The following is a 26,561-nucleotide window of genomic DNA, read 5'->3' on the forward strand; positions in this document are numbered from 1 at the left end:
CTTTTCCAGCATGATGGAGCACCTTGCCATAAGGCAAAAGTGATAACTATGTGGCTCGGGGAACAAAACATTGAAATTTTGGGTCCATGGCCAGGAAACTCCCCAGACCTTAATCCCATTGAGAACTTGTGGTCAATCTTCAAGAGGCTGGTTGTCAAGCAAAAACCCACAAATTCTGACAAACTATGTGGCCCAGAAGTTGATTGACAGTATGCAAGGGCAAATTGAAGATGTCTTGAAAAAGAAGAGTCATCACTGCAAATATTATTTGCATTACTATGTAATTTTGTCAATAAAAGCCTTTGACACTTGTTTGTAATTTTACTTCAGTATACCATAGTAACATCTGACAAAAAGATCTAAAAACACTGAAGCAGCAAACTTTGTGAAAACAAATACTTGTGTCATTCTCAAAACTTTCGGCCATGGTTGTACATCTTTAGGTAAAGTTATTCCAGGAGTAAAACATAGGTTTGGCTATGCACCATCAATATGGACCCTGCAAAACTACTGCAACCTTAGTCTATAGTTTGTCTTTTGTGTGATTCTGCAATAATTTCATATATGATTTGTGCTACGTTCTACCTATAACTGACTACTATTCTGGAATGTTTTGAAAACCACTGGAAAAGAATTCACAGACTCCCGCGAAGCTTGGGTAAACTTGTGGGTCCCAGCTCTATGACCCATAATATAAGAAGTAGATACTACTCTCATAAATAGGGGAAGGTGTCATTATAAATTTAATATACATTTTCTTCTAGTTAACTGCCCTGTATAAATGTAGATTATAATTAAGAGATTCTTATTTAGCAGAACGATCTGTACTACAAGAAAATAGCCAACATCCTCCAGCATACATGGGTGTAGTTACTACTTATTTCTCACCCCAGTGTTTGTGCAAGAAAACAAGATTGTGTGAGAGTCCTGTACACAGAATAATATAAAAGTGTGATAATCAGATCTAGATCTATAATCTGTGGAGGGCATTTCCTTTCTTTACACTGAGGTATTTGCAAGAAAAAGGAGCACTACAATAAATGGGTAACTTGTTCAAAATGAACTGAACTATGTAGTAGTCACATGGCCACAACTCTGTTTGTGCTCAGCTAGGGGTTTGAACCATCCAGGCACCTGTACAGGTGTTGCCTAAGATATGGGCTCCATTTATTAACGACTTTTAAGTGGAGTGATATTTTACGTTTCCACTCACTGCAGAGTTTTTCTTTTTTTCAACTTGTATTTAGCAATTTTGCTGTCACTGGCAAGCGCTAGTGTAAATAAACTCTGCAGCGTTTTTCTTACACAAGCAGCGCCAGCAAAGGAAGTTTTTATTTATTGCTGAAATCGGCTCATGTGCCGTCTATCTTCCTGGCTGGCCGCTGGCTCCCCTTTAGGATCCCTGCCCGGCAGCAACCTCCCTTCCAAGTCCAGCACACGCTACTGTGTAGAGGGCTGGGGAAGGAGGCTGCTGCCGCAGCCTCACAGGGTAGGAGGGCTGGGTTGCTGGGAGGGAGGGGGAACTACCAGCTGATGCGGGAGGGAGGGCATGCCGGCTGCTGCAGCGGGAGGAGGAAAGGGAGAGAGAGGCTGCTAGCTGATGTGAGAGGGGGGTTCGCCGGCTGCTGCTGCAATAGGAGGAGGAAAGGGGGAGAGGAGAGGGGTGGCTAATGCGGGAGTGAGGGGCGCCATCTGCTGCTGCTGTGGGAGGAAGGAAGGTGGAGAGGCGACTGCTGGCTGATGCAGAAGGGTGGAAGTGGCTTCTGTGTACTGTGGGGGGGGGAGGTGTTGGGACACCGGCTGGTGCAGGCGGAAGAGAGGAAGGGGGGTCTGCTACATACAGTAATAGCTACTGCACCGTGGAGAGTTTCAATTACACCAACGAGAGCGGTAAGTTCAAAATACCGCTCGTTGATAAATACACACAGCAGTCAATGGCTATATGAAGGGAAATAGCATTGCTATATTCCAGCAGACAAAACAAGGCACACATCAATAATAAATACCAGCAGCTTCTATTTTACATACACAACGAGTTTACACGCATAAAACTCGTTAATAAATGGAGCCCATAGTCTTCTTATCTCCCCATGGCTGTCTTATAGTTGCTGCTGATCATGCATTAGTAGTAGACTGAAATTTAGACTCCATTTCTTTGGTTACTCAGAATTGAAATAGCTGCCTTGCCATTTCATGTGTGCCGGTTATAGCTCCTTGCTCAGGTGGTCTTATTTATGCCCCGGATCAGTGCTCTGTTTGATTCTTGGGAGGAAATGTAATAGGCTGCGACTGGCCGGCATTGGTGAGTTTCCAGCGAGTTTGCCCAATACTTTCAAGTGGCGATCATTTAAAAAGCAAAACCAGGTTGTTTTTGCCTCTTAAATGATTTCCTCTTTAAAACATCAGGCAGTTTCACCAGGATCTCACCGATGCTTGCATCTTCCAAGCTGTTACATTTCACCCCTTGAGTTTGACCTTGGCTTGTTGCTTGACTCTAATCCTGTGCTTCCGGCCCTGACCCCGGAGTGTTCCTATCAATTCTTCTATTTCAAGTCTTGAATTAAGATACTGTAAGTATCTATGGGGCCTATTCATCATACCTAAAAAATTGATGGAGGTAATTAGGTTTAGAACTTACATGGAGTTCTACCTAATTACCGGAGGATTCAGCATTCCTCCTCTCCATCAGTATCTATTCTGAAAAGCTGTCATTTTTGCGATGACAGCTTTTCAGGAAATAGATACTTTTCCCTATGTACTCTACCTTACCGCAGCTGTAGTCAGTGCTGCGCATGCGCCGTTACGTTCACAAAATCGGCGCAAGCGCAGTACTGCCTCCAGCTGCAGTAATTTTGGCCCCTATTTCCTTTACTGTACTATTTAGATCCATTGTTAAACTTCCCAGTGGTTGATATCCACAGTTAGCCCAGAAGACTTAAATTCATTCTAAAAACTTCTCTAAAATAAAGAGACCGGACAACCAGAGTCGGGATTAATTTAAGTCAAATTTATTTTTACGTCAACCACTTAGATTTCTTGAAATGTTATGAATATGAAATGAATTAAGTTACTTAAAGTTAATATGGTGGGAAACAACAAAGAGCGGACGAAATACAACAGGAACATGCACTCAAATCATTTGTTGGCGTTCAACTCTCCAGAGAAGCACGCCCGGACGGGCTGTGTCCTTTCCTGGCAGGGACCCATCCATCTAAAACACCTAACCAATCATCTAAAATCTTCTGGTCTTTCTGAGGACACACAAACAACACATATAAACCAACGGGTAGGGGGGATGAAAGAGGTGTTGTCAATCAGTGACAAGCAATGATATAAAACTTAACTAGAACCCTACAGACTGAACAAATCAAATACAAAACATTTGGAGGCTAGCAAGCAGGAGAGAGGTCTTCATGGTGTTATCTGTGGGATTTATAGCACATCACTCTCCTGTGCCATACTGTAGACACCTACACTCCCGTAATATTGTAAGACATCCTGTGGAGGTTATGCGCATATAACTTTAAGGGTAACACAGGTGCTCTAGCCAGTATGTACATATATTTGTGAACAGCAAGAAGACTGAAAATCCTCCTGACTCAAATGAGTCAGCTTTAGACTTTTATTACAAGTTATTTTTCATTGTATGTATAGATTTGTGTGTATGCATGTGTGTGTGTGTGTGTGGGTACTATACATATATATATATATATATATATATATATACACACACACACATACTGTATATATATTTTATTTTACAAATGTTTAGTCCAACATTTACAGTATTTGCTAAAGCTTGATAGGTAAAGCTGTGATGCTTAAAGAGCTTGGGGTCTACATTTAGCCCTAATAAGTTTTGCCCTCCATTATGTATCCCTCCAGTTATCACAAGTGTTTGAGACCCCTATAGTTCTGCATTTACTTTTATACATATAATTTATCACACAGTGCGTCTGCATGGGTGCCACCGCAACTGTACTGCCACCACTACACACAGCCCCTCTGGCAGCATGCTGCACACAGTATTATGTATTCCACTTGCTGGACACATCCTGGGCAGTACAAGCTATGCCCCATAGGTGGAATTAGACATGTCCCTTGTGTAAGCATGGCACACCCCCTTCACCCGGATGTTTCTTGCACAAACCCCGAATGTAATCTTTCAAACGTAGGCAAGCATGTGTCCGCCCAAATGCACCTGTCTTCTGTAATAGACTTAATTGAATCCCAGCAAATATAATGAACAATTACAATAATCTAAAAATGTGCTTAAACTAATGGAAATAACTACACTATACTGTACAGTATCAGAATATTGTTCTCTCACTTGTTTTAGCAGTAATATTTCTAAAGTTTTCTAAAAAAATTTTTTACTAAAATACATTTCTCTGTATCCAGTAAGCAGAATCCCACAAAGCGAGGAAGGAGTCTGACTTGACTGCCTTTCTCTTTGATTCCATTGGCACCCCTGCAGTGCAGAGACAGACTGAATGCTGAAGAAACATAGAATATGCAAACTTTTGATACATTTTTTAAAATGACTGCACCCATAGCATGGTTTAAGGGAATATGAACATGAAAGCAAGAACCATACAAATTAGCTGCCCGTCCTGAAAACAACATGTTGAGCAGCAGCCAGTGCAGCCACCGCAGAGGCCCAGCACTTTCCTGTTTTAATTATGCAAACCAGAAAAACTAACAGTAATTTTTTTTAATAATGATTTAATAATACGGAAATAATGTCATGTTGTTAACTGTTTCAACTCCATTGCATTTTCTTTTATTTTTATTAATACATTTCAGTATCTGTTTTTTATCCTGAGAACAAAGTACAGTACATTTCTGAATGTGTTACACATTGTTGTACTGGTGTTTTCTTTACAAGTGCTTCTAATTAGTTTTATTATTTTTAATTTCTATACAAATTGTATCTGTGTGAGCTTCATGTTGCCATTTTTTTTTTAATTATATAATTAATAATAATTATTTTATTTTTATAGAGCTTTTTTCCAGAAGGATTTTAAGGCACTTTACAGAAATATTTTAAATATTTCCATAGTGACACTTTATCATTTTTGCAGTATACAGATTGTGTTCTCATTCGCCTGGTGTTTTTGTGCCATATGGTGCCGCAACTTAGAAGCCTTGCCATAGATAGCTAGTTTCTGACTTTCACACTTTAGCATTCATTTTTTCGCACCACATAGCGTCTCTATAGCACAAACAGGATAGCCCGCTTCCAGCGTCACTGCAACATCACCGGTGATTTTTCACACGCCACCATCTGCACATCATTGAGCACACCCAAACGTGCACCAGCACTATGGCAGGTGCAGTTTCTCCATCTGGACATGGCCTCTGAGACCGCAGCTGTGCAACTGAAAACGCAGCCGCTTTCACTGTTACGCCCTCCACACTCCCATAACACACCCATGAGACTAACTTTTTTTTGTGTGTGTTCACTTCAGGCCACCTCCCAGTCACTACCCAAAAAACGCCCATCAGTTTGCCGCCCCATTTCTCATACCATCTGACCTGATCACAACAGCATCTTTGCGCGTACACTCTGTGTAATGCCTGCACCGTAGGGGATTTCAGAACTTTCTGAGAATGCACAGTTGCAAATAGTCACTCTAGTACATGAACATCGGCATTATGTACCAAGGGTGTGCACTTCTGAATCAGAGAATATGGGGTATATTTACTAAAGTGCCAGGTTTTAGAAGTGGAGTTGTTGCCCATAGCAACCAATCAGATTGTAGCTATTATCTTCCTGAAGGTGCTAGATAAATGATAAGTAGAATCTGATTGGTTGCTATGGGCAACAACTCCACTTCTAAAAATCTGCACTTTAGTATATATACCCCTTAGGCCAGGGGTTCCCAACCATGGTCCTCAAGGCACACTAACAGTCCAGGTTTTAAGGATAACCATACTTAAGCAAAGGTGTCTTAATTAGTACCTCAGTTATTTTAGTTAAACCATCTGTGCTCAAGCAAGGATATCACTAAAACCTGGACTATTAGTGTGCCTTTAGGACCGAGATTGGGAAACACTGCCTTAGACTCTTCTTTTAGTATGTATTGGTGGCGTATCCCATCAAACTCAACACAAGTGCTTATTAATATACATTTATTTCCATAGGTATTTTTAACCATATGTTATGTGATATATTTTATTGCTGTTTTTGTCTAAAGGTAGTGATAATTCTAAGAGCAAGGAAAAAAGAGAAGAGAGGACGGTGGAGGCAGGGAGGGAGGAAGAGAGACACACTTGGATAATGGCTATTTCTAGTCAATCAAATCACAAATCAAATCACCACTGCCCTCTATTAACACTTGCTTTATCCAAGAGTCAGGTCACATCTGTAAAAAGAATGTTTCCCCTGAGGCTAGACATAGTAAAAAAAAAAAAGTTTCTTAATGAGCTCCTGAATAGAATAGATTAATATTCAATTTAAGTAGAATATTAATTAGCTCATTAGTTCAATCATTTCAAAAAAATTTGCAATGAATAATACATTTCTTCACAAACCAATACCAATTTAGGTTAGGAGGTGGCTTGTGTTGCAAAAAGAGGGTTCCTAAGACCTGTCATACTACATCTTACATGGTGTGCAGATAAATTCTGTAAAGCTGGGTTATGCTGTGACTGAAGCCTAGGTAGATGCCTGTAATGCCTTAGTTTTACATTTTGAAACAAATAACCACAACATCATAAAATCATGTTTCCTACACATTGTCAAATAAAGTAAAATAGTCATAGAAACATTTGTCCCTACTGTGCTGGTATAATGGACAGGAGACATAGGGTCTCATTCAGACCCGTTCGCAAGCGCTGAGTGCTCGCAACCGGGTCGATGTTAAGGCCCTGTGCACGCGCAGCACTGCACGTGCGCAAGCCCCGGAGCCTGCTGTTTTGTGGGCGGCTCGATCAGAGCAGGAAGCTCCCTGGGGCTTGTGGTTGCGGAGACCCACCCTTAGGGTCTCGTCACAAGCCCCGATGGTCGCGATGGTCTTGACCATCGTGACCATCAACCTGGTCGATCGCTAAAGCTGTGGGTGGTAACCCACAGCTTACCTAGCGACCAGGAGGCCGCACTAAAAAATACAAGCGGCCGCCCTCATTCAGAACGAGCGGTCAATTCCTACGACCGCCTCTGAATGAGAGCCATAGTGCCCAAATGGCAAGGTTGTCAGACCAGAGGTCCCAATCTTGTTAATTGGCCATATCCTTTTTATCAAGAGTCTGGTGATATCTGGGTATGGATATAAAGGAGCAAGATAAAGATTTCTCCTCTGCCCATAGAGGCCTTATGCTGATCCCACCTACATGCTATGATGGAAACCAGCATAGCCTTTACATTAAGACTAAAAATAGAAAACCTATAATGCTTTATAATGCGAGATGGCAGTAGAATCACCCAGTATTAAAACAAAATGTTATATGTGTTGCATCTATAAGTGCATGTATGTTAATTATGCATATGTGTGTGTGTGCGAAGCCACACTGCCTTGTCTGTGGCAGTCAGATGTGGAATCCCAAGGGGCATCACTGGGATTCCTGTTACAGTACATTGTTGTGCATTTAGCTGAGGGGAATAATTTCACCTATAGAAATCCTGCATTTGCCCCTGGGCAGCAGTGGAGCCTGAAAATTGTTTTGCATAGCAACCAAACAGTTTCTACTGTAGCTATCATTTATTAAATGAATTCTATAAAATGAAAGGTAGAAGGTAATTGGTTGCTTTGGGTAACTCTCGAGTGAAGCGTGGCTCCGGCTCATCTCCCAAAAGCAACTCTGCCTGCCTTCTGCAGCCCATCTGGGCCACCATGCCCTTCCAGATCCTGCAAAGCCCCAGCCAATCCCTATCTGACTCCTTGGGGAGTAAAGTTGAAACTAAACAGTTCTTCCGCAGCGCCACCCCCTCCCCCAACTGCCTCACGAGTTTGACCATGCCTCCCATTACCTGTACCCGCACCCTTGGGAGTTTTAAAGTAGTTCCCATCTCTGCCCACAATCTCCTCTTGTCAGTGCATGCAATGGCAAGTTGCCACCCAGTAACAGTGGGAGTCTTGGGGTGGTGGAAGAACTCCCACTAATGATTTACAAGGGTGAGAGTGATATTGGAGGATTATTTACATCTAGATACCCCCTTTAGACATTTTGTCATGAAACACTACTAAGAACAAGAGAAATTCCAGCTCAGTTCCTTAATTTAAGAAAATGATGTGACATGAATCTTACAACTTCTGAATTGCGACACCACAGTAGAGCCTGCATGTAAGGAGATGGGCGCAAAACTTTAAAGGAGGTTCGGCAAATCTCTCTCATCCTGTGCAACAAAGTGGCTAATCAAGCTGAATGTCAAGGCTTCCTTTCATTCTCCTCGCTGCCCTGTGTCTGATCTCTCCAACAATGGGCGCTAACGGACAGTAAGTACTGCATAGCACAAATACCACATAGTACAAATGAGGCAAAAATCCATAGAAGTCATAAAAGAAAAAAAAAACTAATAATGCCAGATAAAATAGCAGTTATATTGCAGCCATTCTTTCTAATAATGATTATTTCATTGTATCTCCATACTTACAGTGAATTTCTAAGTGCTGCATCGCTATCTGAGGTGTGGAATTTAAGGATTCGTGGTCCACTCTGCACCTGATGACTGCGCCGTCATCTTTGCGGTCCCCTCGGAAATCCAGAACGCTAATGACTGTGAATGTCTTCCCATTGCTATCGCGCTCTTGTAATTTCTGCACGCCTATTGTAACAGAAAGGAAAAAAAAAGAAAACACTTAAGTTCATAGAAAGGTTGACTATAACAGTATGAAGCACAAGTCTTTCATCCCTAACTGTGCCTTTCCTGCTATGTATAGTAAGTGACAATCAGAAGCCATTGAGCCTTACTGAAGCACATTAAAAGTTTCATTTATTACTTGCAACTTAAGAAAACACAATAGAAACATTGAGTTCTTGGTAAAGCAACAATATGATTTCATTGTATTATTACATTAAGGGCCTGATTCTCTACGGATCGCTATTGTGATGCACGCAGGCATGCTGCGAAAATATACTAAGGACTGCAATCGCAAAGCTAGTATAGAGACCCCCAAAGCCAGCATGGAGAAGCCCACTACCACTTTCGCACAAGTGTAATACCTTGCAGTCCTGTGTATACATTGGTACCATCAAGAATCATCGGCCCCTCAAGCACAATTACAACAGGTCTGACCTTACTCAGAATTGCTAACCTCACCGCACGCAGTGAGTACACAAGCTGCGTATGCCGTCACAGTGGCTAAAGGACAGGCACGCCTGCGTTTCTCCAGCCACTCCCCTGTCTCCACCTCCAAACGCTGACCTGACTTCACTCACTCTGCGATGACTTTGTATCTGCGTAGGCGACCGCAATGCAAACTCACGCACGTGCACTGTGATGCATATGCCTGCGCAACACGCACCATCGACCGATCGGCATACGCGGTTGCAACTGCGATCCTTGATGAGTCAGGCCATATGTTTTAAACAGATGTTGCTGGTTTACGAGACACTAATGAGCCTATTTATCATTAAATATAATATTTTAGTAAGTTTGCGTAAACTAAAAATATAAATTTTCACATCGCGAATTTGGGCAAAAAATATTCATGACATCTGCATTAAAAATATGCTCTTAAAGATCACTAAGTGGGTGATAGGATACATTTATTAAAACTATGATCTTGTATTAAGTCCACAAATAGGAAAAACACTGAATTTTTTAAACCACACCACCCAGTGGAGTCAGAAGGGGGGTGCAGACCCAGTGGTGTAACTAGGGCAGAGCCACCAGGGCTCGTGTCCTGGGCGCTGTGGGACAGGCAGCGGGGGGGGGTATGTGTGTGGGGGACCGCACTACCGTATAAAAGGCACTACTACATGGGGCACTGCTACTGGGGACATTGCATAAAGGGCACTACTACAGTGGGCATTGCAAGAGGGGCACTACTACTTGGGTCATTAAGGTGCATATGTAATGGAAAGGAATGTTCCCAGAGAAAGGGGTTTGTGTCATATTGACACGCCCCATTTTTCAGTGGCCACTCCCCTTGTGGCATGTGACCACGCCCATTTTTTGCAACACGCACAAATGGGGCGAGCCTCCATTTTCAATTTTGCCCTGGGCTCAAAATACCCTAGTTACGCCACTGTGCAGGCCACACCCGGGTGTCAACCACCAAAGGGTGAAACCAGGGTGTAGACTTCCCCTCAGCGACAGGAGCCGGGTGTAGCACTTGGCTCCTGACACTGTGAGGGAGCCGGCACTGCAAACAGGGCAGTCCACACCTCCGGCACCCCACTCCCCCAGTAATAAGCACAGACCCACAGGATTTGGGTCTAGAGGCCATGCCCCCTTCCTGTGAGGTCACGCCCCATGCCAGCGAGGCCATGCCCCCTTTTGGCAGCAAGTGACAGAACCGTGCACACTGCATCTCTCCCCGCACCAGGTGAGACCGCGGGGAGGGATGCCACTGCCACCACCACTACCACCTTCCATACAGTACATCTTCAGGTGTGAAAAGCACTTAAAAGCACTCTGAGTCTCTGACCATACGTTATTCTTAGGTGAGGCGTTTTTGGTATAACAGAAAATAGTGATTTCTTATGTATTCTCTCTGGGTTATGATGATTAGTGGTGTCATTGAGGTCGGTGTCACCCAGTGCACCACATAGGCCCTGTCCGTACCCGTAAAGGAGGCATGGCCTTGTGGGGAAGGGGCGTGGCCGCAGGTGGTAGCCCCTATGTTCATCACTCTGGGGGTGTGTGAGTTGCACTCACAGAGACGCTGGGCTGCCCCAGAGACTCTCCTCGCACTCGGTGACTTATTGGCTCTGCACGATAACGTGACATTGCAGCAACAACTCCTGCTCACTGAGGAGGAGCATGCATTTTGGTATTACCCCCTAGGATGGTGACACCCGTTGCCGTCCGCACCTCCGTAGTGATGCTACTGGTTATGATTCAAATAAAGATGCTCTATTCATCTGGCCTGTATCTCAATGATTAGGAGGGGATGTATCAACTCTTCTAAAGAGGACAAGTGGAGGTGTTTGCCTATAGCAATCAGATATACTGTAGCTATCATTTTACAGACTGTATTAGATACAAGATAGATAGAATCTGATTTGGTAACACCTCCACCTGTCCCCCTTAGAAGATTTGATATCTATCTCTACCTGGGCTAGATGTACTGTACTAAGCCTTGGGGAGAGATAAAGTGGAGAGAAATACAGGGGGAAATACTACTACTAAGGAACTAAGCTTTGGAGAGAGATAAAGAGAGCTTAGTTCCAACCAATCGGCTCCTAACTGTAATTTTTCAAACTCAGCCTGTAACATGGCAGTTAAGAGCCGATTGGTTGGTACTTTATCTCTCTCCACTTTATCACTCTCCAAGGTTTAGTACATCTCCCCCCACAGAACAAACCAATCAGCTCCTAACTGTCATTTTTCAAACACTGCATGTAAAGTGACAGGAGCTGTTTGGTTGGTACTTTATCTCTCTTCACTTTAACTCTCTCCAAGGCTTAGTACATAGACCCCTCCTAAGAGTAAAATGATAAAAGGACCTACAGTACTTTCTGACAGTGTGCTCTGTAATTGTATACAGGGTTGGAGTGGTCCATAGGGTTACAGGGGAGAGTCCCAGGCGGGCCCCACTACCTGAGGGCCCAACCACCCCCTTCTCTAGGGTCTGGGTCAAGTATGTTCTCATATTTTACATTGTTACTCTATTTCTTCAGATGGCGAATGCTCCTGCTCCGGCATCACAGCCCACTCCTTCCGTATAGGAAGGAGTTCTGGGTTGTGAAGAGGGATTCTTTTGGATCTCTCCATCCCTATCCGGCTCTTTCCGCCGGACGCTGGGGCTGTTGTGCGCATGCGTGATCTGTAGGTCGCGCATGCGCAGTCCCGTCACTGCTCCGTAAGTGAAAATATTCACTCCTCCGAAAAGGAGCAGTGAAGCTGCTCGCGGGGACAGCTGATTTCGCATCAGCGGTCACCACGCAGGAGCAATGATGAATTGTTCCGGCGAGTTAGACCCCGATAATTAACATCATGAATAGACCCCATTGTCACTATCAATACTTCAGGGTAAATTTACTAAAGTGCCGTTTTACAAAATTGGAGATGTGACCATCAGATTCTAGCTCATTCATCTCATACATTCTGGTTGTTTATTTTGGGTGGTACCACCACTAAAACCACACTTTAGTAAATTTACCCCTTAGGACAATATTCTTCAACATTTAATTTCTATAAAAGTAGGTCAAAATTTAAATTTTCACCTACTTTTGTAGTAGTAATTAAGTATTGGGGCCATTCATCATAAAGGTATCGCAGGAGATATCTCAGATACTGTATCTCCTGCTTACCTTTCACTCCCGATGTGGCCCAGTGTCCCCACACACTAGTATGGGGACCTCAATTCCTCAAGCTCCGAAAATATAACATTTTGGGATCTTGACTGTGGGAACATTTGCCATCTTCAGATGGCGTTTGCTACCGTGCCCGGGTTTTGCCCCTGTTTGGCTCCTTCCACCAAATGCTGGGGCTTTGTGATCCTGCATGAACTCTAGTTCGTGCAGACGCACTAGCACTTCTGAGTCAGACTTGGCAGTGCTAGTTTTCTAGTATAGACTGCTAGATTCTGCTCCAGCAAAGCTTATAATGGTGGTAGACAGTGCAGCACCGTAACAGAGCAGCCCCCTGGACTCTTAAAGCGGCTGTACAGGCTACAGGAAGCTCTGGGCTCCATTGCAGCAGCAATACTGGCTGTAGGGTGACATTTCAGTCACCCTGCTAGCCAGATGCAGGGGCCTTGGGGCAGCGATGGTGCCTCCCCCCAGGACCCTGCTCCCTGTGCAATGGCATCTCTGGCACACCCCTAGTTACGGCCCTGGTGCAGTGCAAATCAAAGCTTGGATCTTCTTAACCCTAATTTTAAAGTGGAATTTAGGAACAAAACTAACATTATTCTGGAATTTTGATAAATCGCAATGACCAAAATTTTGGGGGCTCTATACAACTGTAGTCATACTAAGCTATAGCTTTCTGGCAGCCCTGGAACTAATATGCATTATGAATCCAACAACTAGAGGAGACTTAAATAACAACTATACTTGTTAGATTAAAATACCATTCTACAAAACAAGGAGTTTATACAGATGGGATCAGCTGCTGCTTTAAAGTACACTCCCTTTTGACACCTTACCATCTATTTTGATTATACCCATTCTGGCCAACTTTTCTTATCTGGGAGATGGAGCGTCCAGGTAAGATGTGTTTTTGGGCCAATATAGCATGAACTTTCTCAACATGGCCCCGGTTCACGGCATTGTACAGCGCGGCTGAAGAGGCACAATAACAGTCACATCATTGAGTCCTTATCTCACTCACTTCACTAGGGAAATGTGTGGGATACAAGAGGCTGGTCTACTCTTCTAGTAGCATGGGTGAACTCCCTGAAATTTTGGTTGTCTCGGACATTCCCAGGTGAGTTGGCAATTATGGATTTTACCCAACCAGGGATCACAAGATGGCAGCGTCTGCCTCCATTCTGTTTAAGGGTAAATCTGGAGCAGATGAGCACATTAAATACACATATGCAGTAAGCCTTTGCACAGATTAACTTTGGTTTTCAAAATTCAGAACAAGTCATCCATTGGTGTCACCAGTTCTATATACATAGAAGGGTTCTCAAAATTATCACTTTGACATTGAGTTCATAATTGCCTCTTACCTGTGATTTCCTGGTCACCTTTATACCATCTAATATCAGCGGCTGGTTTACTGCCAGATGTTTTACATGTCAATTGAATTATTTCTCCTTCCATGACAGGGGATGTAAACCCTGTAATGTGTGGCTTTTCAGGGACACCTAAAACAGTACAAGTAAGTACATGCATATTTAAATTATTGAATGTTAAATAATCAATTAAATATAAAAAAAATTATGGTTTATTTAATTAAACATATAAAGTAAAATGTAATGTAAAAACAAAGAAACAAAAATATACATACATTTACCACAACATAGTATTCTATACAATACTAAAAATATAGTAAGCCACAAAATCAAATACTTAAGAAACGCAGTATAAAATTGAAATAATAACTGTTCCAATAATATTGTCACTAAAAGATACCAAATAATAATGGCAAACAAATGCACTAAATAAATAGCAGGGGGGGAGGGTGAGCAAGGAAGAAATCACTTTGATAATCACCTACTATAGGTATGTATTCCAATAGTGAAGTTTGTATATGAAAACCTCTGTTTGCTTGTGTTATGCCTAACCATCAGTTCATACAGAGGATTTATCTAGACATTCATACTTTGGATCCAAAGATAGGTCTCCATGGAAAAGCATTAAGCCGAGGAAGATATTATCCTGAAATACTGTGCTGAGAATGGTAGTTTTTGTCCTTAATGGCAAACTTGTAAAGATTTTTTGTAAAATAGTCTCAGTGGGGCTTAAAAAAAAAAAAAAACAGCTCTCACATGCTATGCACAAAACCAATTCACTTGCTGGATTAACTTTAATATTACTGGTATCCAGCATTAGTCTTATTAAGTGAAGGAGCATGGTATTCTAAAATAAGTGAAGTTTGTAGACAAAAAAAAAAAGATCAATCTTTAAAATTGTATAACAGGTTAGAAACATAGGCATGTTTGCAATATACTATAGCAATTTCATCTAATTCTGCTGCTGACATTCAATGAATCTCATAAACTGTTGAGTTTAAGTGTTATTTTGCGGCTTTCTCCATGAATCTCTTTCATTTTTAGTGTCTCTGAAACCCTCCGAGGATAAAGAAAGGAGAGATCAGTTAGGGAATGAGGTATAAATGGTGAAGTGTTCTCAATAAAACAACTAAAACTAATAAGCAGGTGGCAGAAATAACAGGTTCTAAGAAAACCACGGAGACAGGAAACAAAAACATGGAGCGGTTGTGAAACTTTCCTTGATTTTAGAGTTTTACGACCACTGTGTTTTTAATAATATATGGTTGAAAGGTTTAAGTTAGGCTGTAGCCAAAATATTGTCCCCTGCGCACAATTGGAAGCAGAGATACTAAAAATGAAGAAAAAAAAAATTCCCAATGCTCCGACAAACAGTAATAATTAATATACAGAGCATTTATATTTGAAAAAAGAAAACAATACAGATGCATATTTTCTACACAAGTGAAATTGGAAGTTTCTTATTTCAATGGATAATTTTAAACTGTACACTTCCTATACTTGTTCATGTGAGGGCAGGGCTGAATAGGCATATTCTAGAATATTGTGGTCATTTTGATAAGTACAGCAGTTTCAAACCAAGGCATTGCATGATCAGCTGTACTTATCACAGCGTTGTTGCTAAATTAATTAATTGCTTGCTTAAGTCCTTACTGAATATGTAATTATTCCATGAGAGGTGAGAAAATGCTTCTCAATATATACTGTAGAAACTAGACTGAATCTCCGGGACCACAGAGATGGTGGATAATTCAATCCATTTTATGGTAAGGAAGAGGAATTGCACCTTCCTGTAATGTAGAGAATTCCCCAAAAAATTTGCATCTCCACCCCTTTAACTCAATTAAATATTTCAGACACTCAGGACGGGATGTACTAATCATTGCATTCACGATGCAGTACATTCTGCCTCTTATCGGGTACATACTGCGGTTGATTACCATGGTATGTATTTAGAAATGCGATTTAAATTGCAAAGGACTGCTCTCCCGATAAGAGCTGCCCTTTGCGTTACCCCCATTTAGAGGGACTTCCGGGTTTAACACCCAAAAGTGCCTCTGGCGTCCTTCTGCGCATGCGCAGTAGGACACCAGCACTGCAGGGGAAGATGGGAGGGATCCAATCAGATCTCTCTCAGGGCAAGCATCCCGATAAGAAACCCATAGGCTTGGGTACAGCCACCTGAAGATGGCAGTACCCACCGGGACGAAGCACTGGAATGCATCGGATTCGGGTTCTTAGTACATATGAAAAATGCAGTCACCCCTGAAATCTGCATTTTTGGAGAATTAACCACATTTTTCACTTTAGTACATCCAGCCATCAAAGTTAAGTAAATTTCTGCACTTGAGTGCAAATTGTGCTGCCTTACTAATGTTCCTGACCAGCAAGAAAGACCTTCCATCTGCCCAACTCTTGATAAAATGGTTTTAGGGGAGAGTTCAGTTAACCAATTTCAGTCAAGATTTTGCCACTGCTCAAATTAACGTGAATTTCATTGGCTATTTTTAGCTTGACCCTTACTATTTTACAGTGCGCAACCTGGAGGGAAAGTGCATTAAAAAGGAGGGAAAACACCCGGTATCCCCAGAAAAGTAGTAAATAACATTGGATAACAGTATAAAAGGCTTTTAGTGGCAATAAGCACATTATTTTGATGTTCTTAAAAGGTGTCAAATGGCTGATTATTACCTTTTTTATTAACATTGTAAAAATGATAGCAGAAAAGTTATTTTCACCAAATTAAAGCCTCTAGAATATTTTGTTATACAAAATGTCTGCTATATGTTTTTCATTGTTTTAAAGGGGGTTTCAAATATATTAGGACACAAACACTCCCATCTACATGTTCAAAAACCATTTTCTCATCAATACAACACCCCAAAATTCATAACCCACATAACTAAACCCATTTTTGAGCATTTTACAGAAAATCACCTGAAAATCGACATGTTATTATTGGCCAAATTATGCTATTTTAATGACTCCAAGTACATGAATTTTCATTAGAAAGGGTATACTAGAGAAGTCACAACTTTTTTTACATTAGAATAAAGATTGTTCCTTACTTCTCACCTACTCAGGGGCTGCAAAATAAAATCAACGTTAACTCCCATTGAGGCCCATGTTAAGTAAACACAGAATATTGCAGCCACAGGGTTTTCAAGCCATGTTAAGCAATTTTTGGCCAACTCATGGAATGGGAAGCAATAGTTGATTTGGATACTGCTGGAATATGTGCAGCCAATTTTATGGAGTGCTTGGAGAGCTGTTGGGGGAATATGATAGAAGAAAAATCCATGGGTCTTTAAGAATAGGGCCTTTCAATATATAAATAAGAAGTCTGCAGATCTTGTCCCAGAACAAGGCTAACTTGGGACAAGTCCCCTGTGTTCACAGTTCCTCCATCATAACGGATTAGAAGCAGGGAAAATGTTGCTCAATTTGTCAGGTGTGTAATACTAATGGTAGTAAACTTGTACTGTAGGCTTTCTCCTTTCTCTTATACCCTGCCAGAAGTCCTCCTCTGGAATGTAGACCCAAGTCTGACTCCCACTCATGTTCATGACTACAATGAAGCTTTGATGTTGTATCCAAGAGTATATTGTAAGAAAAAATCATTCCCCATCAAATGGGATTGCACAGACAAAGCAATGGGATTGCACAGACAAAGCATTTCAAAGGGAAGGAGCAACCGACAAACGCTATGAGGGGGGAGTTGGTAAAATGTCTGTCCTGGAAATATTGATAGTCTTGGACCCTGCAGTGCAGACTTTTGTTGTAGAGTGTTGTAGACATTAAATGTCATAAAATGAGACCCATCGGTGAGATGGTTATACATTTAATACCCATGCTGGACCAGAGTTGCAAGAGCACAGAAGAGTGGGAAGATGGGATTATCCCAAATGTGGGTTATAGGGGATATGGCAGTCAAGATATGAAATTTAAGTGATCACACATTCCATACTTTTGTGGCAAATCGAAGAGTAGCTAGTACGGCAAGGCCATTATGTTTGCAGGGTCTGGGAAGTCCCCAAAGTGAGGAGAGAGATGTGATAGCTAAAGCTTTAGTTTTAATATCCACACAACCGATTGTACCTAGGGGAGCAAAGATTGCTGCAATGTGTGCTAAATTGGTAGCCCAGAAGTAAAGTCTGGAATCAGCAAACCCCTTACCTCTAGCTGGGATAGGTTTTTTAAATATTGATTACTTGATTCTTGGGGGCCTCCAGTTCCAAACAAATTTAGAGAAAGATTTCTGTAGATCGGTGAACACTGAGTGTGGGACTGCAATTGGGCGAGTCTGGAAGTGGTAAATCTATTATTTATTAACCAATTATCATGAAATTAGGAATGTTTATTATGATGATTAAATAAGGAACATTTACAAATATTGGAACACACATGTGCAAACATTCATCAACACTGTGTATGATTTATATGTAGTTCAGCAGTGTCCTATTATGTTGATTCAAAATACAATTGTTACTGAAGGTAATTAATAGCATTGACACTGTTCGGCTATGTCATGATACAATATGTGACCAACCCTTGATTTAAACTGTCTGGCATTCTATATATGTGGTTGTACCTGATAGCCAGGAGGGCATATTAGCAGTGCCAAGAAGCTTTTGCAGACAGGTGGCATGCGCTGTCATTAGAAAATGGCAACAATCAATAGCATTAGGTGATCATATTTGTAAAAATACTAACTAGTTTAATTTGTTAATAACTGATATAGGTAATGACAAGATGGATATATTGCCTTAAAGCAAAGCTATTCATACAGCGACAATACATCAATCAATGTTTACTTTAAATTTGTTTAATTGATTATTCTATGTATTCTATGCAGGTATCTAGTGATTAGAGGTCGTTGTACTCACCCAGAACCGTTACGAAAGCCTTGGACGTTTTGACAGGCATAGTGAATAGGGAGCAGGTGTACTGCCCTTCATCTGACAGAGAGACGTCACTAATACTGATGCTCAGCTCATGCCAAGATGCTCGTACCAGTTCAATCCTGTTGTCCCTAAGGGCTGAAAGATATACAAGGATATGAAATACTTCCCTTATTGAATGATATGGGTAACTGACAACAAATTGCATACAAAGAAGCAGGTTAACATTTTGTCTAATTTGTTTTCAATAGCACTGTGCTGTATACTACATTCAATAATTAAGAGATGACATTGCTGTAGCTCCTCCCCCCCAAAAAAGAAAATAATTAGGCAAAATGACAGTGTCATTAAATATGATTGCTGTTGAGAAAACACCCAGCATAGTAAATGTCGAGAATAAAATCACAAAAAAAAAAGAAAACGTTTTAAGTTTAGTATATTATAAACATAATTTACAAAACCAATGGCTTTGGGTCTAGAAGGCAATGAGCCTGATCCACTTTGCCTCTAGCCGCTTTCACTTTCTGATACATTTTAAAAAAAAAAAGAAAACAAAAATCTACAAACTCGGCGGCATGAGAAGAAAAAAATAAACAAGAAAAGGAAAAGGAATCTTGTTCTGACTATGACGGTAGCTGATTCCTGCTCGCACCTCCATAGGCTGGGAGTAGAAAGCATCTAGCAGGAGGTAACGTGTAAAGCTAGCAGGAGGTAACAGTACCAGAATATAAATCCAAAAGATTTTTTTTTTCTTATATAAAAGCAATAAAACACAGATACTGTAAAACTAGCTTAGGGTCTATTTATTAAACTGAGGAAAGAACTTTATCTGATGTTTTCTATACACAAAGGGCTTCTCTCAACTTCTGTCACTTTTCTATCAGTTGCTCACCTACTGAATCTAGTGCCTTTAAACTCCGGACCGTCCCCATGAAACTTTATAGGGACGGAAGCTTCTGGTTGCTGGGAAACACCATTTTTAAATGCTGTTACCCTATAACCGGCAGTAGGGGACCTACAAATCTGGAACAGTTCATCCCTGCCAGTGCGTATGTGCGGCCACATGTATAGTGTTAATGTTTTATTTTCAACAGCCATCAAAAATAAGTTCCCATGATTATTATAACTGTAATAGCTACAGGCTGGCTCTGGGCCTTATCTTTATTTTTATGTGGCTTCATATTTGTAGGAAAAGTAAAACCCAAAGCTTTAATAAGTGGATGGTAATAATGGGTTAATTTGGTGGCTGTATGAGGGGCTTAAGTTTGCATCTGTCCCATGTTTCTATTTGGACAATGACAGCAAACGCAAGCTGATTAGATTCCTGGAGAAAAAGATTTTCCGCCCTTTCTTATTATCTGAATTGGATGTTGATTATTTAGAACAATTGTTTGTGCACCATACGTTTCACTGATCTGCCAATTTGGTTGAAAACTACCAGACTTGCTGCAAAATTGGGATAGCTTATGTATACTGTAGCTAGTTTACCAATCATCAGTGTGCCACCATCACCAAATAAATGTCACCTTAACTGATTGGTAAACTATGCCCCAGATTAATCCATATGATGCCTGGATAATTGAGGATTCCCCAGATAATGTCAAAATGTACAGTATGTCTGACTTTTCCATTAAATATGACTTTTATATGTCTGTATAATGCTTGACCAAGGCGTATTGCACAAATTAACAAAAATGTTAATTCTGAAATATTGTTGATGATTATCCAATGTGCGAAAATTAGTGAATTGCTTATATGTCTCATCAATTAAAGATAGAATACATAATTTCCTTTGATCATTATTGACAAGAAATGGTAGGATATAATTTCAACCACTGGAATAATTGTATCACTATTCCATAATGTGTATTAAATGATTGGGAGTTATGAGTCAATGGCTTATCTGCAATGCATGTAAAAAGGTAATTTCTCGAAACGTTTACCATCCAACATCTTATTAAGAAAAGACCTCAATCATCAATGCATGGAACACTAGGGAATTACCTACAACATCCCTTAAGCACCAAAGCCATTCATGCTTAACAGAAATTCATTGACATTAATAGGAATAACATACTTGAATCAAAGTCTGAAATCAAATCTACAACATAAAGTAGACCAGTAATAAACATAATTAGTGTACAGTTCACTTGTTCTAATTTGCTACATTCACATATCTCATTGGGAGCAACTAAATTTATAGTCCTGCTAGAAAAATAAAATGGCCGTTTGGAATAAAGAGCGAATTAATAATTGAATGAATTAAAATGCCTTCAAACAATTCAAAGTTCTAGAATTCAGAGGCTTTTATTTATGTAGAGGAGCAAATAACGGGCATGAACACCCCCGTGTTCTGGTTTTGGATCTGGATTCATCTTCGTGTTTTGGTTTTGGATCTGCATTTATTTTTGAAATTAAAAAAAACTGTTCACCTGTTAGCAAGCAATCCAAAACTCGAGTTCGGTTTTTAAATCCGAGTTCCGAACCGCGGAAAGATCCGAACCGGGGCTTGGTTTGACTTGGTACCCCAAAGTGATTCCAAACTTGGACTCGGTTGGACTCAGAACCCCTAATTTCGGTTGTTGACGGTTCTCCGAGAACCGAACCCGCACATCTCTAGTTTACAGTGGTGGTAAGCGCCGACAACAGTTGTCTTTCAGGGTGATAAGTGACCTGCTTTAGTTTAAGGGTTTTCTAACCTCAATTATTTTCTCTGAATGATGGTGCCTATTACGAGGAATAAATATACTATGCACGAAAATATAATTACATTTGTCAAGGAAAATAACATGCTATAGAACTTTGAACCATAAATGTAAAACGAAATGGAGGGGGTATAAATGTAAAGACAACAAATTAGACACATTATCCGAGGGGAACATATATGATGATATGTAAGATTTCCAAGAATATAGGCAAAACTCTGAGAACTACAGTACATCTCCTCTCCATGTGTGTTTACATAAATCAATCATGGTAACTTATCAGCAACATATTGAAAGCAGTATCCAACTTGAAAATACACCTACCAGCTTATTTCATGGTGTATCTACTCTTATAATATCTTCATCCAAGAGGTTTCAGGGTAGGGGAATGAGGAGATTGCCTTTAGAGCCCTCTAAAGCATGTTCTCTGCAAAAAGTATGTTTGGGTCCCTTTATTGCCTGACCTTAAACGCTTGGTCAGTCTAGTTTGATTGTCCTCTAATGCAGAGGTTTCCAAACTCCGCCATTACAGTCCGCGTTTTAAGGATAAATGTTTTTTAAGAAAGTTTTGCAAAAAAGAAATTATTAAAACTTTAATATATTAGTGCTACATGATAAATCTCTGTTTATTTTCTCTTCAGTTATTTCCCTTAACAGTTACATTTATACATTAAAATAATCTTCAGGGTTACTTTATGCAGTCTGCTTTACAACTGCCAAATCGCTCACCTAATTATTAGAAACACTCAACAGCAGCTACCTTCTTCCTAATTCTCCTGATATCAGAGGCATTCAAAGGAAAATATCACAGAGATATAACATTTAAAATAAATATGTGAAGAGCTGAATCTAATTTAATTCCTTGACTCAGTACACAGATGTTTATATTGAGTGTCTTCTGTTGATGCCACAGTTATACTTTTTTCATATTCTAAAACTATGACTTTCATTATGATACCTGGGGGTAAATTTATTAAGATGGGAGTTCTATTTAAAAGTGATATTGCCCATAGCAACCAATCAGATACTACTTCTCATTTATCTAGCACCTTCTATAAGATAATACCTGGAATCTGATTGGTTGCTATGGGCAACATCACTTTTAAATAGAACTCCCATCTTAGCAAATTTACCCCCTGGTCTGTTGCTAAAAGCTCACCATATACACACTAATGTACTGTAGAAGAGAAAGATAACCAACAGACAATAATCTCTCTCTCTCTCTCTCTCTCTCTCTCTCTCTCTCTCTCTCTCTCCATATATATATATATACACGAGTATAAATATACAAGGGCTGATTGAAAAGTAATGAGACTGATTTTTTATTCAGAATTAGATGACTCCACAGGATCTGAACATTTTTTTTTTCAGAGTAGCGTCCTTCACATTCAATCCATTTTTTTGCAGCGTTTCAATAACGATTCAAAGATGTGCAGGAGACTGTTTTGTTATATCACTTTTAGTTTTGCAGCTGTGGCATTTTTCATTTTATCATCTGTTGAGAACTTTTTTCCGCACAGATGTTTTTTCAGGATTGGGAATACCCATAAATCACAGGGCGCTAAGGGCCTGATTCAGAGCCACTCGTAAGCGCCGCTCGTTCGTTCCGAGCGATGTTTGCCCAACTGCGCATGCGTACGGATCGTAATACGCATGCGCGAACCAGTCAGTGCGGCCAAAAATCGTTTGTTCGCTAAATAGCGAATGCCTGCTAATATGAGTGACAGGAGGAGGCGTATGTGGGTGGTAACAGGGGAAGGTGCTTGAAAACGGGGAGTGGAGATCCGAACGCGTGCTTAAAGGTCAAAACGGGCGTTTTATAGGTGTGCATAATTAATAAAGCAGCGTCACTAACCACGTCACTAGGTTATTTTATAGTCAGAACTGCTCGCAAATTTGTGGTAGGAAAAACCAACCACAAGAATAGCGAGCAGTTCATACGCTGGTCGATGTACTCGATTAATCTAATAAATAGCGGACATGACGTAGGATGCGAGCGGCCAGGGGGCGTAGTTATCCAAAAAACGACCGCAAGTTTTGATCGCTCGTTCAGACATAGAGGCGTGAACAGACCGCAAAGAGCGAACGGTTCATTTGAATAGCCACCCCCTATTTTTTGGAACGAACGACCGCAAATAGCGACCGGCTCTGAATCAGGGCCTAAGTCCGGGCTATATGGAGGGTGCTCCAGTGCTGTCCCATTAATTTCAGTCAGTGCTGCCAATGCAACAGCAGCAACATGTGGTCAGGCATTATCTTGGAGCAAAAACCACTGTTAATTCAGCAAATGTGGTCTTTTCTTCCTCATGGCCACAAGCAAATGGGTTTTCAGGACGTTTGCATAGTAGTCACTATTAATTGTCTGTCCACGGGGAACCCAGTGCTGTAGGATCATACCGTGCGTGTCAAAGAACAGCAGAAGCATGACTTTACACGCCGAAGGAATCACACAGAATGTTTTGGGCGGAGATGAATTTGTGTGTTTCCATACACTGGACTGTTGTTTGGATTCTGGATCATAATGACGAATCCCCAATTCGTCACACGTCACAATCGATGTCAGGAAATCGGGTATCCTCTCCGACATTCGAATGGTGTTCTTGCATGATTCAACTTGTCGTTGCATCTGCTTTTCTGTGAGATCTCTGGGTACCCACCTGGCACACACACGTGATGCATTTTCAGTTCCTTTTTCACAATATGATGAACCCATTGGAATGAGACGTCAAGTGAAGCCAAAAGTTTATGTAAAGTCAACCTTCTGTCATTCTGCAACATCTCTGCAGCTTTGGCAATGTTGACATCTGTAACCGCGGTGGATGGTCTCCCAGAACGCGCTTCATCAGTCACTCGCGTATTACACTCTTTGAAGAGCTTCCACCACCAAAATACTGCAGCATGGCTAATTGTTTGTCCACCGTATGCTTGCCGTAACATTTCATGAGTTTCATTTCTGCTTTTTCCAAGCTTAACACAAAATTCTATCACACATCTCTGACGTTATCTCACAGACACGTCTTCCTCATCCATCATGACGAAACGTACGAAGATCTTCCACTCACTGTGACCAAACAAAAAAGACTATGGCAGTCCAACCGCAGGTTCAGACACATTGATGTAAGAGCTTCACAATAACCAGTATAGCATAACCTGCATGGGCTCTGTGGAGGGGCAAATGTATGGGCTTGGGGGAGCCTTTAAGATCTTGCTATGTAGCCCACAAAGTTCTAGTTATGCCCTTGCATGCAAACACAGAGGCTCTGGATTTAATATGAACTTGCATGAGTCATCAAGTTTGCTCAGACTGAGGTTAAAAGGATACTTCTGTAGCTTTCTTATGGGTTTTTGGCAGACTGCCAATTTCCACTAGAGCCAGCCCCGGAACCTGTGTAATTTAAGAGTGTACCCATTTTTAAGGATTGTGTGGTAGTTTGTGGCCCTGGCAAAGTTCAAACCTAGGCAAAAACCTAATCCTGGTCAAACTAAATCACCATGCCAAATTTGGTGGAGCTAGGGGCCTGATTCAGAGGTGGACGCTATTGCAATCCACAAGCATACTGAGCGATTGTTTGCCATTACGCATGTGTATGCATCACAGTGTGCGTGCGCGAAGGCAGATGTGCGATCCCGCAGCGATCGCCGTATGCCTGGGCATTTGAACGCCGTTTCATGGGTGTGCATAAATTAAGCCACTGCAGTGCATACGCAGCCCTGCATGGCAGAAGAGCTCCCTAGGCGGTGGCAGGTCAGACCTGCCACAAGGGTAAAATGGACGCTGATGTCCTTCGATGTTTCCAATATTTATGTGTGTTTGCAATCGCGCATGCAAGTACAAAGGCAGCAGTGGGCGTCTTTATGCTCGGGTGATCTTTGCTAACATTACATATTTACACAGCTGCGAGCAGGGGCGGATTGGGCCGCCGGGATGCCGGGCTGATTCCCGCTGGGCCGGTCTCTTTTTATACATTTTAAGGGCCAGTGCTGGCCCAGCTGCTGCGATCGGAGCTCAGCTCTGACCGGGCAGCCAGGGCTGGATTATAGGCGGAGCGGCAAACTCGGGGCCCCCACACTCTTTCCCCGAAGCTTACCATACAGATCTGGTGTACAGTATTTAGCTGTGTCAGCTCCGGTCCTTGGTCTCCTCCGCGGCGGCTTAGCTGTTATTACCTGTCACTGTGTGCCTGTCACAGTACCAGTCTCGCGAGAGGAGTCACATCTCGCGAGACTGATACCTTTACTGTGATAGCTCCTCAGCAGCCGCAGTATAAGGTAATAATAGCTGAGCCGCCGAGGAGGAGACCAAGGACCGGAGCTGACACAGCTAAACGCTGTACTCCGGATTTTTTTATAGTAAGCATCGGGGCAAGGTGTGGGGGCTTCTATTGCTATACACATGTATATGTATATATATATATATATATATATATATATATATACAGTCAGGTCCATAAATATTGGGACGTTGACAGAATTTTCATATTTTGGCCTCTATTCACCACCACAATGGCTTTGAAATGAAACAAACAAGATGTGCTTTAACTGCAGACTTTCAGATTTAATTTGAGGGTAATTACATCCAAATCAGGTGAACAGTGTAGGAATTACAACGGTTTCTATATGTGCCTCCCACTTTTTAAGGGGCCAAAAGTAATGGGACAAGCTAAACAATCCTAAATCTAACTTTCACTTTTTAATACTTTGTTGCAAATCCTTTGCAGGCAATTACAGCCTGAAGTCTGGAACGCATAGACATCACCAGTCGCTGGGTTTCATCCCTGGTGATGCTCTGCCAGGCCTCTACTGCAAATGTTTTCAGTTCCTGCTTGTTCTTGGGGCATTTTCCCTTCAGTTTTGTCTTCATCAAGTGAAATGCATGCTCAATCGGATTCAGGTCAGGGGATTGACTTGGCCATTGCATAACATTCCACTTTTTAGCCTTAAAAAACTCTTTGGTTGCTTTTGCAGTATGCTTCGGGTCATTGTCCATCTGCACTGTGAAGCGCCGTCCAATGAGTTCTGAAGCATTTGACTGAATACGAGCATATAATATTGCCCGAAACACTTCAGAATTCATTCTGCTGCTTTTGTCAGCAGTCACATCATCAATAAATACAAGGGAACCAGTTCCATTGGCAGCCATACATGCCCACGCCATGACA

The 26,561-nt window shown here is 41.4% G+C and overlaps 1 protein-coding gene across 2 annotated transcripts in view; it reads right to left on the reverse strand.

Annotated features, from left to right (window-relative positions):
* Positions 1 to 26,561, reverse strand: part of CADM2 (cell adhesion molecule 2) — a 431,199-nt gene that overhangs the window by 313,853 nt on the left and 90,785 nt on the right. Inside the window, exons 2-4 of one of the 2 annotated variants that reach the window (XM_088442731.1) lie at positions 18,683 to 18,835; positions 13,791 to 13,928; positions 8,597 to 8,767 (exon numbers count right to left, since the gene is read on the reverse strand). In XM_088442731.1, the coding sequence (XP_088298857.1) occupies positions 8,597 to 8,767; positions 13,791 to 13,928; positions 18,683 to 18,722 (349 nt within the window). In that variant the 5' untranslated portion in view covers positions 18,723 to 18,835. Of the gene's footprint in view, positions 1 to 8,596; positions 8,768 to 13,790; positions 13,929 to 18,682; positions 18,836 to 26,561 lie in introns of those variants that run through there. The other variant, XM_088442730.1, reaches the window with a different exon arrangement.

This window comes from Taudactylus pleione, unplaced genomic scaffold, assembly GCF_031769625.1.
Source record: "Taudactylus pleione unplaced genomic scaffold, aTauple2 ptg000316l, whole genome shotgun sequence".
Classification (NCBI taxonomy): domain Eukaryota; kingdom Metazoa; phylum Chordata; class Amphibia; order Anura; family Myobatrachidae; genus Taudactylus; species Taudactylus pleione.